This window comes from Labeo rohita, chromosome 3 (assembly GCF_022985175.1).
Source record: "Labeo rohita strain BAU-BD-2019 chromosome 3, IGBB_LRoh.1.0, whole genome shotgun sequence".
Lineage (NCBI taxonomy): Eukaryota > Metazoa > Chordata > Actinopteri > Cypriniformes > Cyprinidae > Labeo > Labeo rohita.
This window is the reverse complement of record NC_066871.1, coordinates 19804930-19819591: the sequence shown is the minus strand read 5'-3', so window position 1 is coordinate 19819591 and position 14662 is coordinate 19804930. Positions and strand designations below refer to the sequence as shown.

The following is a 14662-nucleotide window of genomic DNA, read 5'->3' as shown; positions in this document are numbered from 1 at the left end:
AAATGAAATCGGATTTCGCTAACAATGTTGCCGATCATTGGTAAATGTGACCTTAAGACGATATGTAAGATGTTTACATGAGTTCAGTAAGATAATGTTTTTTTGCTGATTAAAATTTGCCATTAATATGTTTTCTACAACTCAATTAACATTTTAAAGCATTTTAACCTGGGTCCAAAGAGATGCTTTAGTTAGCCACTGTGCAAAACATTGTGCATACACAGTGAAAGTGGGAAAACGTGGGGTGAAATGTTCATATACAGTAGCACCGCTGACAAAATCCATCATCCCTTTAAAACTCTCTCAAAGGTCTTGCTGTTATAGTTTCCTTCTGCCTTACCTTAACACTGACCGTCAAAAACTACCAGTTCCAATCCTGTTCTTCTTTGTCTAGTATCTAAAGACTACAATACATTTCAGGATGTATTCTCTACAGTTGCTTGACAAAAAAAAAAAAAAGACTATTCTCCGTGCACCCGCTCTGACCACTAGCTACATCTTGTTCTACTTTCTACTTTCATCTGTCCAACCATGACTTTTTATGGCACAATCGGTGATAAACTAGTCTAATATCAAGCAAAGACTGTTTGCCACAAAAAAAGACAGATAAAGAGAGAATCCCAGGGACAGAAAGAGATCAAAATGTACTTGCTTATTGCTTACAGAGGCTAATACGACTATATATAGTTACCAGGAACTACATACACTAGAAGAGAATAAGCAGGGGATGTTCGCAAGAAATCACATATTTGATCACAGCATCCAGAAGCGTTAGTGATGAACTCTTCAGGTGCATCCAGTCCAGTGTCTGAGAGGGATTACGGCAGATCCTTTCTCTCCGTAGTGGACTCCTTAATGATCTTTGAAAGAGAGATTGCATAGGTTACTTTTAGATGAAACAGAAAACATAGAGCACATAAAAAAGAAAAGTGGGTAATTCTGTAATGCAGACATGCTCAAACCAGGGACCACAGGTTAATGCTGGCCATGCCATGCTTCATAATGGACTAAATTACGGTTCAACCACTGATGTGACATGGAGTATTTTAACAATGTCCTTACTAACTTTCTGGGCCTTGAATGTGTCAGTTGCATTGCTGTCTATGCAGGGTCAGAAAGCTCTCGGATTTAATCAAAATATCTCAATTTTTTTCAAGTGAAATAACTGAACATAAACATAGGAGCCTGAAAAAAATGCTCATTTTAGAAGAAAATTTCAGATCTCTTCAGAACTCTTCAGATACTGATTAATACATTTTTAAATAACAATAATAAAATATTCATAAATACAAATGTACTGCTCATTGTTAGTTAATGATAATTAAAGGAGTAGGTCACTTCCAGAGCAAAAATGTACATATAATGTACTCACCCTCTTGTCATCCAAGATGTTCATGTCTTTCTTTCTTCAGTCATAAAGCAATTCAAAAAACTTTTCGGGAATTATCTCCATATAGTGGACTTAAATGGTGCCCGTGAGTTTTAACTTTCAAAATGCAGTTTCACTGCAGCTTCAATAGACTCTAAACAATCCTAGCCGAGAAAGAAGGGTCTTATCTAGTGAAACGATTGGTTATTTTCTAAAAAAAAATAAAATAAAAACTTATATACTTTAAAACCTCAAATGCTTGTCTTCTCTAGCGCTGTGATGCACATGCATACTCTGTGCAGTCCCTTTCAAGACAGTTGGGGTATGTCAAAAAACTCCCATCTCATTTTCTCCTCCAGCTTCAAAATTGACCTACATCGCTGTTTTACCTTTTTTGTAAAGACCGTTTGACATTCTTTGCCCGTTCATTTTATAAACACTGGGTTGGTACTTCTGCAGTGATGTAGGATGATTTTGAAGTTGAAGGAGAAAATGAGAAGGGAGTTTTTTGACATGCCCTAACTGTACTGAACCGGAACACACAGAGTTCACGCAAAGCTAGACAAGACGAGCAATGGAGGTTACAAAGTATATATATATATATATATATATATATTAGAAAATAACCAATTGTTTCGCTAGATAAGACCCTTCTTCCACAGCTGGGATCTTTTACAGCCCTTTGAAGGTGCATTGAAACTGCATTTTGGATGTTCAAACTCACCATTGAAGTCCACTGCATGGAGAAAAATCCTGAAATGTTTTCCTGAAAAAACAATTTCTTTACGACTGAAGAAAGAAAGACATGAACATCTTGGATTGCAACGGGGTAAGTAAATTATCTTTAAATTCTGTTCTGGAAATTAACTTCTCTTTTAATGCATTACTACTAATGGAACCTTAAACTGTAAAAAATTATATAAATATCACATAAAATGCAGTGTTGGATGTAATACAAGTTTGATTTTTGGCCTTCATAGTAAAAGTTTGGGCACCTCTGTTCTAATGCAGTGTAATAAAGAATAAATGAATGAAAGAACTTATCATTTAATTCTGTTGTGAGAGAGATTGTTGGAAAAAAATGTTGCCATCAGCTGATGATGAAGTATTCATGTGAAGCCGGTGTCAAAAACTTTTTAAAACTTGTAAAGGTTGAAAAAGAGCGCCTCCTAGTGTTTACCTCTCCATCACGAGTCTCAACGGTTCGCACCACTATGCTCCTCTTCACATGTGCCTCAGGAGTCAGTTTAGTGTCCATGCTGGTGTCTAACAAAACACACACACAGGTTTCCATTTTTTGTGGGGTCATTCCGTAGGCGTAATGGTTTTTATACAGTACATATGTGACCCTGAACCACAAAACCAGTCATAGGTAGCACAGTATATTTGTAGCAATAGCCAAAAATACACTGTATGGGTCAAAGTTATATTTTTTTTAATGCCAGAAATCATTAGGATATTACGTAAAGATCATGTTCCATGAAGATATTTTGTAAATTCTCGACGGTAAATATATCCAAACTTTTTGATTAGTAATATGCATTGCTAAGAACTTCATTTGGACAACTTTAAAAACGATTTGTCTCAATATTTTGATTTTTTTGCACCCTCAGATTCCAGATTTTCAAATAGTTGTATCTCGGCCAAATATTGTCATATCCTAACAAACCATGCATCAATGGAAATCTTATTTATTAAGATTTCAGATTATTATCAGATTATTATTATTATTATTGTTATTATTATTATTATTATCAGATTATTATTTAAAAATTGACCGTTATGACTGGTTTTGTGGTCCAGGTTCACAAATTGTATTATCTATTCCCTTACCTTTACCTTAAAACTACCACTCGTGCACGAACCATTAACTGGATGATGAACTACTCACCTCTAAACTGTAGGTTGGTGAAGTTCTGCACTGGAACAGTGATTCTAGAAGAGGTGGAAAATATTCATTAAATCATATTTGAATTCATTTAGTCAAATTAGTGTGGCTGATGTCATTTCTCTCCTGTCCTCACCTGGTTTCCTCTCCTTCGAGCAGCTTCCTGTAGGTGGCAATTTCAATATCCAGAGCCAGTTTTACATTGAGCAGATCCTGGTACTCCTGCAAGTGTCTAGCCATCTCCTCCTTCAGCATCTGGATTTCATCCTCTAGGCGGGCCACGGTGTCCTGGTAACCGGCCGTCTCAATGGAGAATCGCTCCTCCATCTCTCGCAGCTGACGCTCCAGGGACTCGTTCTTAAAGACAATGAGAAGTTTGAAAAGGTTATGAGAGGGATACTTCGCCAAGTGATCTACAGTCAAGGGGTGAAATTTTCATTGCTGTAGTTCTGAATAAGTTTAGTGACAAGTTAACAAACACTTACAGATCCACGAAGAGACTCCAGGTCACAGGTCAGGCCTTGAATCTGCCGGCGATACTCATTGGCCTCCTGCTTAGCTTGTCTCAGAGCCTCTGCGTTACGGTTGGCTGCATCAGTCAGATCAGCAAACTAATGAAATAAATATTAAAAAAGAAACATTTTATTTTCTTATATCATGATATGAATTATAAGAGAATGCATGTTTGTGTGTTGATGTAACCTTTGAGCGATACCACTCCTCAGTCTCCTGCATATTGGAGGTGGCCATGGCCTCAAACTGAGCTCTGATCTCCTTCAGGGCAGCGGTTAAGTCTGGTTTAGAGACATCCAGATCCACATGAACCTGTTGGGCCATCAGCTGCTCCTGCAGCTCCCTCATCTCCTAGTCGGAGCAAGGAAGCGGAATGAAACAGTGAGAGAAGTTTACAGATGTACAGGTGAATATAATGTTATCTGGTCTAATCTGATTTTTAGGAGTCACTGTCCACCTTCTTATTTTGCAAGAGATGAAATTGAATCTGTTTGGTCAGATAAAGACATCAGAATCAGATGTAGCTACAAATAGCCAGATTAAATTAACCGATTTGAGACAGATATGCCAGTTGGAGTGAAATCAAATGAGACAGGGATGAAGTGAACAGACGGAGGTAGTGTGGAGAGAGTGGGAGAGATAACACACCTCCTCATGGACCTTCCTCAGGAAATTGATCTCGTCCTGCAGAGCCTCAATCTTCCTCTCCAGCTGTACGCGGTTCAGCGCCGCTTCATCCACATCCTGGAATCAAACGTGAGATTTATGAAAACGGTATGCTAACTTATTCATGATACATGAATGAGACGGGAATTGAGTGCTCCTTACCTGTCTGAAGGTGTTGAGGTTGTTTTCTGCATCTTGCCGTAGGGCAGTTTCATCTTGAAGTCTGGAGGATGGATAAGAAAACATATTTAAAAAAAAAAAAAAAAACTTTAAAACCAACAGTGTGCTACATATTAAGGATTTGTGGGACCCAAATATGGACTTTTTATTAAATGAGAGCAGTTTTGGCATAATGATTAGAGAGTTGGACCCCAAGGTCACGAGTTCCAGTCTTGGTACCATAGGGCCCTATGATTCCTCGATGCAGAAAACGCGTACGGAATTGCGGAATCCATTCATAAAAACGGAATTTACTGAAAAACGTGGAATGTTACAGAATTTCCCTGGTGAAAAAAACAGCATATGCTGGTAGGCATGTTTTGATGCTGGGATGCTGGTTAGGTATGTTTTGGTGCTGGTTTAAGCTGGTCCTTTGCTGGTTGATGCTGGTCATTGACCAGCAGCATGACTATCATAAACCAGTAAAGGACTAGCAAAAACCAGCAAAGGACCAGCATAAACCAGCAAAGGACCAGCTTAAACCAGCATCAAAACATACCTACCAGCATATGCTGTTTTTGTCACCAGGGTTGTCAAAGTTTGACTGAATTAATCGAAAGTAGGTCATTACACTTAAACCAAACCGCAATATGGACTACTATCTCTACATATTATGCTGCAAAAATACCATTTAAATGTGAATCCTGCATGTTCTGCGTGTCTCTGTTTTAATGAATGGAGCAGAGGAGCAGTTTTGTTTACTACACACACTGAAGCACTCGTGATTTCAGCGCGCTGATTTCAGCATTTGACCGTTCCATTTTAGGAAAACTAGCGTCATATCATATATAAACAGAAATGTAATGGTAGACACGGCAACCCGTCAAAATAAAAGTTTGGTTTAATTTGAAGACATTGTGTCAGAAATATTTTACTACTACTGCTAAAATGAAACAAACATTTTTTTTAGGATATAATCACACAACATTTTTTCCGTGTTTTAATTTTAATAGTACATTCCCCCTTGTTTGTCAAAAAAAAAGTTTGCTTAATTTTCAATAATTAAAAGATAAATGAAATTAATGTTTTATGCCTTCATTTGATAACCAGAACATTTTAAATACACAACAGAATTTCTGAGGGTAAACTTTCATAAGGCTATTTTAAGAATAAATTTGAATAAATTAAGTATGCACTCAAATAATTAGACATGCTAAAACACAGAATTTAATACAATAAAGCATGGTGGGAAAAAATAAAACATTTCATAGGGCCCTAAACATATCATTTTTGTTAAACCTTTATTAAATTGATGTGAAATTGTATACGTTTCATGATTTTAATTAATTAGACATGCTATTTTATTAATAAAATTTAATTTACCATTAAAAAGGAGTTGAGAAAAATTCAAACAGAAAAACAATCCAGAAAAAATAAAACGGAATTTGGAAAAAAAATATACTTGGCCACATGTCACTTTCTCACTTTCTTTTTTCAAACAACCCCCAGAAAGCTAAAGCATTGATACTGATGGTGCAGTTTCTTATTTTCCCTCTTGAAAGTATTTTTTTTTTTTTTTTTTTTTTTTTGTTTGTTTTGTTGAAGCCTTTACTTTCACTTTTTCCTCCTACTTGTGGAAAAGAAGGGGAAAAATTTTTTTTTTAAAGAATATATTTATTCATACATATAACTTAATTAAACGCTTAATTAGTTACTTAATTAGAAATGAATGCAGTAAAGACTTTAGGAGCCTCACCTCAGCCAGATCTTCTGTAATATGCCACTGGCTCTGATGTCTTTATAGTGGTTAAACATGAGTTTAATTAATAATTAGTTTAATAATTAATCTAACGGGCAGTCTTTGGTCTCAATAATCTATTATTTGTTCTATTATTTGTATTCTATTATTAGTAGTGTTTCTTGAGCAGCAAATCAGCATATTATAATGATTTCTGAAGGATCATTTGACATCGAAGACTAGAGTAATGATGTTGAAAATTCAGCTTTGTTATCACAGGATTTTTAAATAGAAACTTTTAAATTGTAGTACTATTTCAAAGTACTGTTTTTACCTTTTAAGTTTTTTGATTAGATAAATGCATAAGCACAAGATGGCTATAGTCCTGACTAAAAGACTTCTGATAACGCCAAAATATAGTACATTCTGTAATCTTCGAATTTCCCCAGGCCTCAAAGTGTATCCCTGAATATTTATTTATGATAAATCAGTTATGACAGTTATACTGAAAGGCTCACAGTGGAGGTGACCTATGATGCAGTGGTGAGATCTGCAGCAGGGGGCTGGACAGGGTTTAATGGATCACTCATGCATCATTAACTGCAGCTACTGCTCTTTCCCACGGGGTGGTGTAGATGCACTCCCTTTCATATACACCCTTCTAAACTGAGCCTCTACACCTGACAGAGGCAGTCCAATATACATCAATACAATTACAAACAAACAGTGTCTGATTGGGGCATGCAAATAAAAGTAATGCATGTACATAAGAAATAGTCAAAATGCAACTTATATTTTTGTTTACTGACTTTGTTACCATGGTTTCAGAATTTATTTTTACGTCACACTGATGTTTCATCAAATATTAACAGGGAATTAAATGGAGCATCGCAAATGATATATTATAGAATTATATAATATAATACATTTCCCTGTCAGTTCTGTTTTAACAGATTCTTATAAATATTTTCACTTTGGTATCTTCGTGATCAAATTTGGTCTCTGAATGATCTGGTAATGGCAAACAAGCCTTTTACTACAGATTCCAGTGAGTTTAAAGGTATGAGGATTTGGAATTTGGGTTAAAATGTGGTTCTTTTCTAACAACAGGACAATTGCACTGGGTGTGTTCGGCCTTTGTGAAAGCCCTGCTGAGGTATTGTGCCCCTCCCTGCCCCCATACCACTCATCGACTCAGGCTTTAGTTTGCAAAGAGAGGCAGCGTGGGATCGAACTAGAGTAAGAAATGGGGAGCCTCTCATTGAAAACAGAGTAGGGGTGCTATAAATTCACATAGAAACATTGTACTGTGGCAGTTTAGTACTGGTGTGGAAAAAAAATGCTTGAGTTGCTGCAGTTGTTTATTCTTAAGAGATTCTTTAGCTATATGAGAGCTGTTAAGTGCAGGTTAATAGATGGCAATTTTTGGATGTGGCTATTGACCTTTTTTGTGACTTTGTTCTCCTGTTGCTCTTAGCGCTCTTGTTGGTGTGTCCTGGAATGCGTGATGCCTCCACCCCAGCTAGACACATCTACTCACACAAGTACACCCCGGCTGTAGGTTGTTTTTTACTTTGACACACTGGTTATTCTAACTGAGTGATTCTAACTGTGTGTTGCCAGTTGTTTTCATAATGACACAGATAAATCAAAGTAGCTTTGGTTTCTCACTGGGTTCCCTTGCATTTTTGAAAGTGAACAGATTAATGATCTGACTGGCTTGAAAGCAACGCAAGTCACTTTAGATAAATATGTCTGCCAATTGTATATATATATATATATGTCTAGTCTGACACCCATTTTAAACAAACAAGGTGCCAGATGAAATTATAATATTATAGCATATTATATTTTATATATATATATATATATATATATATTATATTATATTATATTATATTATATTATAATTTTATTATGACCCTGGACCACAAAATCAGTTATAAGGGTCAATTTTTTTAAAATTGATATTTATACATCATCTGAAAGATGAATAAAAAAGCTGATAAATAAGCTTTCCAGTGATGTACGGTTTGTTAGGACAGGACAATATTTGTCCGAGATACAATTATTTGGAAATCTGGAATCTGAGGGTGTGAACAAAAATATATTGAGAAAATATATTGAAAATATTGAGAAAATCACTTTTAAAGTTGTCCAAATGAAGTTCTTAACAATGCATATTGCTAATTAAAAATGAAGTGTTGATATATTTACAAAATATCTTCATGGAACATGATCTTTAGTTAATATCCTAATGATTTTTGGCATAAAAGAAAAATCAATAATTTTGAACCATACAAATATACCCGTGCTACTTAAGACTGGTTTTGTGGTCCAGGGTCACATTTTTTTTTTTTACATATAAGTTGTATTCAATATCCACCTTGGAGGACACTTTAAATGGTCATAACACATCTGTCCTTACCTCTGTTTAAGAGTTGCCAGGTCTGAGGCCAGGTTGTCTCTTTCAATCTCCAGTCTGGCTTTACCAGCGTTGAGGCCGTCCACCTGCCTGCGGAGCTCCCTCAGCTCCTCCTGGTAGATGTCCCCCAGACGGCTGGGCTCCTTCCCCCTCAGCTGGTTCAGTTCTGCCACCAGCATCTTGTTCTGCTGCTCCAGGAAGCGCACTTTTTCGATGTAGCTGGCGAAGCGATCGTTCAGCCCCATCATCTCCACTTTCTCGTTGGTGCGCGTCTCCCGGTACTGGGCCTTCAGCAGGGAGTCCGCAGAGAAGTCCAGCCGCTCCCCGCCCAGGGACAGGCGCGAGGTGGACATGGTCATGGGGCTGGAGGTGAGGTGGCGCGGGCTGCTGTGGAGGGACAGGCGGCCTGTGCTGTGGCGGCTTGTGACCCCCACGGATGGGGATCCGCCTGAAGTCCCGAAACGCTTACGGTAGGAAGAGAAAGATCGCTGGGACTCCATGCCAGAGGAAAATGAGATCGAGTGTGGGTGAACTTTGGGTTTTTATAGAGAAGGCGGGGGAGTGAGAGGGGGTCCAATGGGGAGGGCAAAGGCCAGGGGGTGTGTATGTGGGCCCGGAATTGTTTGTGCTCGTCCACCCGGTCTCCTGACTGCCTCTTTTCACTCTGTTCTGTCTGTGTCTCTGGTGTGGGGTGCACCGTGTGTGGGGAGGGGACACAGTCAGTCAGAGAAAATCCTATTCATGCCACTGCTGGAACACATACACACAGAGACAGACTGTAATGGCACTGATATCTGTTCTGTCTCACCCCATAAAAAAGTGCTGCTTTGTACCTTTTCTGAGTTAATTTGGAGTTCCTCTTCTACTTGCTCAGAGTTCTTCTGTCGTTCCAAGAGGGATTTTAATGATGTCACGGAACACTGGGGTGATTATGTAAGTCTTCGTTATAAAAAGAGTCTGCCGCACTCTTTTGTGCTGATCTGGGAACATCACACATGCTTTTCAGTGCCACTGATTCATATCTGTTTACCAGAAAAATCAAGTAACCAAAAGATTTGACTCATTTAACTTATACAACTTACACCGGTTAACTATTAAGGGAATAGTTCACACAAAAATGAAATTTAAGTCATCATTTACTCACCCTGATGTCATGCAAAAGAAGATATGTTGAAAAATGCCTGAGCTGCACTTGGCCATAAATAAATGGAAGCTCCAAAAAAAAAAAAAAAAAAAAAAAAAATCACCACCACTAAAATTATTAAAAATTATTTTTGTAAACTGAAACAAGATTAAAAAAATTAAATACATCTAACAAAAATTTTTAGAATATGTATAATAATGTTTAAGTAAAACTACTAAAAATTAAACTAAAATTAAAAAAGAGATTAAGCTAAATATATCAGTTTGTCAATTTGTATCAATGTGTTTTTGCTTAATAATAAATGTTCATTCTTTTGGTTATTGCTGTTGCTTCTAGTAATTCTGTGTGCGTTTATACACTGACCAAAATTATAAATGCAACACTTTTGTTTTTGCCCCCATTTTTCATGAGCTGAACTCAAAGATCTAAGACTTTTTCTATGTACACAAAAGGCCTATTTCCGAAAACCAGTCAGTATCTGGTTTGACCACCATTTGCCTCACGCAGTTCAACACATCTCCTTCGCATAGAGTTGATCAGGTTGTTGATTGTGGCCTGTGGAATGTTGGTCCACTCCTCTTCAATGGCTGTGTGAAGTTGCTGGATATCGGCAGGAACGCCGATCCAGAACATCCCAAACATGCTCTATGGGTGACATGTCCGGTGAGTATGCTGGCCATGCAAGAACTGGGATGTTTTCAGCTTCCAGGAATTGTGTACAGATCCTTGCAACATTGGGCCGTGCATTATCATGCTGCAACATGAGGTGATGGTCGTGGATGAATGACACAACAATGGGCCTCAGGATCTCGTCACAGTATCTCTGTGCATTCAAAATGCCATTAATAAAATGCACCTTTGTTCATTGTCCATAACATACGCCTGCCCATACCATAACCCCACCGCCAACATGGGCCACTCGATCCACAATGTTGACATCAGCAATCCGTTCACCCACACGACGCCATACAAGCTGTCTGCCATCTGCCCTGTACAGTGAAAACCGGGATTCATCCGTGAAGAGAACACCTCTCCAAAGTGCCAGACACCATCGAATGTGAGCATTTGCCTGCTCAAGTTGGTTACGACGACAAACTGCAGTCAGGTTGAGACCCCGATGAAGACGACGAGCATGCAGATGAGCTTCCCTGAGATGGTTTCTGACAGTTTGTGCAGAAATTCTTTGGTTATGCAAACCAATTGTTGCAGCAGCTGTCTGGGAGGCTGGTCTCAGACGATCTTGGAGGTGAAGATGCTGGATGTGGAGGTCCTGGGCTGGTGTGGTTACACGTGGTCTGCGGTTGTGAGACCAGTTGGATGTACTGCCAAATTCCCTGAAATGCCTTTGGAGATGGCTTATGGTAGAGAAATGAACATTCAATTCACGGGCAACAGCTCTGGTGGACATTCCTGCAGTCAGCATGCCAATTGCATGCTCCCTCAAAACTTGCGACATTTGTGGCATTGTGCTGTGTCATAAAACTGCACATTTTAGAGTGGCCTTTTATTGTGGCCAGCCTAAGGCACACCTGTGCAATAATCATGCTGTCTGATCAGCATCTTGATATGCCACACCTGTGAGGTGGATGGATTATCTCGGCAAAGGAGAAGTGCTCAGTAACACAGATTTAGACAGATGTGTGAACAATATTTGAGAGAAATAGGCCTTTTGTGTACATAGAAAAAGTCTTAGATCTTTGAGTTCAGCTCATGAAAAATGGGGGCAAAAACAAAAGTGTTGCGTTTATAATTTTGGTCAGTGTAAGTTCCAGTCCATTTTAAACCAGGAATATAATAATTTTTAAATAAAATAACCCAGCATGTTTGGTAAAAACATTTAACCCAACCAGCTGGGTCAAAATAACCCAGCATGTGTTCTGTCCAATTTATACACAGCACTGGGTTGCCAAATAACCCAGCATTTTTTAGAGTGTAATAAAAAGATAAATTACTTTGCAAAATGATTAAAACAAAAAACAAACAAATTAAAAAAAGCTATTTCAAATGATTAATAAATACTATACATAAATGCCAAGTTCTGTCATGAAACTCCAGAAGGCGCAGGCTGATGGGTCGTTAATGCAAACTGATAATATTCACAGAGTTAAACTACGTGACACAAGCTGATTGGTTCATGTTGCATTTCACAGCACGCTTTAAGAGTTCCTCTGAAAACCTCCACCTCCCCAGCTCCACCTGTATAGATCTGCTATGGGATAATATGTATTAGATATGCTACTTGTGCAGCAGCAGTATGTCTTAAATTCTCACATCTTAAATACTCGCTTAAATACTCACTCTGTATCAGTGTATGTATTGGCAGTAGCAAGTTCTTCTACTAGCTTTGCTGCAGTAGCAGCAATAATCTACAACAACAGCAATAACCAACCGCAGCAGCAATTCAGCAGCGTTGCAGATCTGTTCCGCCAACACCAAATACATTAACATTGTCATATCATTACCATGCTAAATTCATCCGAGATTTGTCATGATAGAAATAGTGCTAAAATGACACCGGTCAAAGCATCATGAAAGTAAACAATATTTCTCGCCTGCTGTATTCCAAGACGTCATACAGTGATTCTGAAAACTCAAAGAAATTTAAGTCAATATTTACTGAAAACCTAGCCTTGATATCTCAGATATTTTGGTAATAAATGTAAAAAGAAAGTATAAACATATTATATTTATACTATATACTGATGAAGTGCAAGAGATAAAGGACAGATGGTTTTGATAAATGGTTTGGCTCATGCTCCATCAGCAGTCTACAATGCAGTAGAGGAGTGTATCAATGCCAGAGAGACACTAGGGCACTAGACTCACAGCCAGACAGAAAACAACACACCCACCAATCAGATTCGTAGGGGATGAGCTCATCAGCAGCCAACACTGATGACCAGCAGACTGCAGGATTGTTATGGATGGACGGTCAGATCCAGTGAGAATACTGGCTGTGTTAGGAACAGTACTGAAGATATCAGAAGTTAATTATGGGGCATACATTCACATAGAGAAGAGTGGGCCAAGATGTGTCAGTGGGTCAGCTGTGCCACTCATTAATTTAAGAAACTGTGCACATTTTTAAACAAGTGAACATATATTTAGAAAACATTATTTTATTATATCTAGCATGATATGTGAGGAAGCATGCTGTTTTTTTGTATACTACATTATGAGGTTTGGGGTCAGGTTTTTTTTTTTTTTTTATATTTTTGAAAGAAGCCTCTCATGCTCACTCCAGTGCTAAGGTGGCATCAAAGATACAGTAAACAGTAATATTAATCAATATAATTACAATTTAAATAACTGTTATATAAAAAGTTCAATTTTAAAATGTAATTTATTCCTGTGATGGCAAAACTGAATTTTCATCAGCCACACTATAGTATGGGGACCAATTTTTACTATTAACTAATTATTAACTACAACTTTTGCCTCAATAAACTATAATAGTTTTTGAGGTAGTTGTGAATTTATTAGCAATTTATATAAACAGCCAACATGCTTGTAATATACATGCTAATAAGAAAGTTCATAGTGAAAACTGGTCCTAAAGTAAAGTGTTACAAAAAATATTATAATATTACGTAATATAAATATTTAAGTATCATTTAAATAATTTAAATATTTATATTAGGGCTGGCAAACGATTAATCACGATTAATCGCATACAAAATAAAAGTCTGAGTTTGCCTAATATATGTGTGTGTGCTGTGTGTAATTATTACGTATATATAAATACAAGCACATTCATGTATATATTTAATAAATATTTACAAGTATATGTATTTATTATAATTTTTATAGAATTTATATTATATATAAATAAATATATTTTGTACATAAATAACATATTTCTCTTAAATATATACATTAATTTGTGTGTATTTATATAAGCATATTAATTACACACAGCACACACACATATATTAGGCAAACTCAAATTTTTATTTTGTATGCGATTAATCGCGATTAATCGTTTGCCAGCCCTTTATATATTTTACATTTTTAAAGATATTAAAAAAAACTGCTAGGACTGAGCAACGTCATGTTTCCCCTGCAACAGTACGAGTTGGAATGTGGGAATGCAATTATAGACATACTTCTTTCTACCTCATTTTTGTCTTAAGTGCCATATCAAGACAAACCTGTTTTACTCACAAGATTTCTGGACATGTGAACTCGAGTGTAGGCACCAGAACTAAACTTCATTTCTAGTCAATAACAATATTTTAGCCCAGAGGAATTCAATTAGGCCTATCCCAACCTGTACTGCAGCATACCCATCATGCCGTACTCTCAACGTAACCTGTTTCACTGTAGCAAGCAGACTATATAACCAAAGACACTCTTGCAGTTTTCCAGACACTAACACCCTGTGTACTGTTGCTTCAAAAGGACTTTGCTAAAGCTGAAACCATGAAGGCTCTGGTGTGTGCTCTTGTTCTGATGCTTGTGTGCAGCGCTACTGGTGAGTTAACATCTATAACCTCTCAATATCAGATACCACATAGGCCTGCATGAGATTTATGGAATTCAGTAGTTTGAGGAGAGATGTAGAGATGGAAATGTTGCCTGAAATGACTGTGCTAAACAGAACTGTATCAAAAAAGTTAGAAAACATCAACAGTAACCATTGTATGTCTCACCGTAGCTCATGATTTGTTGGTGGTGGTTTGTCTCTCATTCTCTGTGCAGTGCACTCCCTCCACTGCTTCACTTGTGTGGGTGACGACTGCAAAGTGAGAACCGAATGC

The 14662-nt window shown here is 37.5% G+C and overlaps 1 protein-coding gene across 1 annotated transcript; it reads right to left on the bottom strand.

The window, feature by feature from the left end:
• Positions 1 to 440: 440 nt before the first annotated feature.
• On the bottom strand, positions 441 to 9402 carry gfap (glial fibrillary acidic protein). The gene is made up of 9 exons (XM_051099683.1): positions 8762 to 9402; positions 4599 to 4659; positions 4419 to 4514; positions 3960 to 4121; positions 3743 to 3868; positions 3394 to 3614; positions 3261 to 3304; positions 2550 to 2635; positions 441 to 860 (listed from the first exon to the last, which is right to left on the bottom strand). The coding sequence occupies exons 1-9, from the start codon at positions 9256 to 9258 to the stop codon at positions 819 to 821; spliced, it is 1335 nt and encodes a 444-aa protein (XP_050955640.1). The 5' UTR covers positions 9259 to 9402; the 3' UTR covers positions 441 to 818.
• Between the last annotated feature and the right edge of the window lie 5260 nt (positions 9403 to 14662).

What these genes read in the sequence shown, in the direction of transcription:
- gfap (XM_051099683.1), bottom strand. Translation starts at nt 9,258, where the DNA reads ATGGAGTCCCAGCGATCTTTCTCTTCCTACCGTAAGCGTTTCGGGACT. An exon ending in AGGAGTGGTATCGCTCAAAG is followed by an intron (nt 3,869 to 3,959) that starts GTTACATCAACA and finishes TTATTTCATTAG; the next exon opens with TTTGCTGATCTGACTGATGC. An exon ending in TTGAGACTCGTGATGGAGAG is followed by an intron (nt 861 to 2,549) that starts GTAAACACTAGG and finishes TCTCTTTCAAAG; the next exon opens with ATCATTAAGGAGTCCACTAC.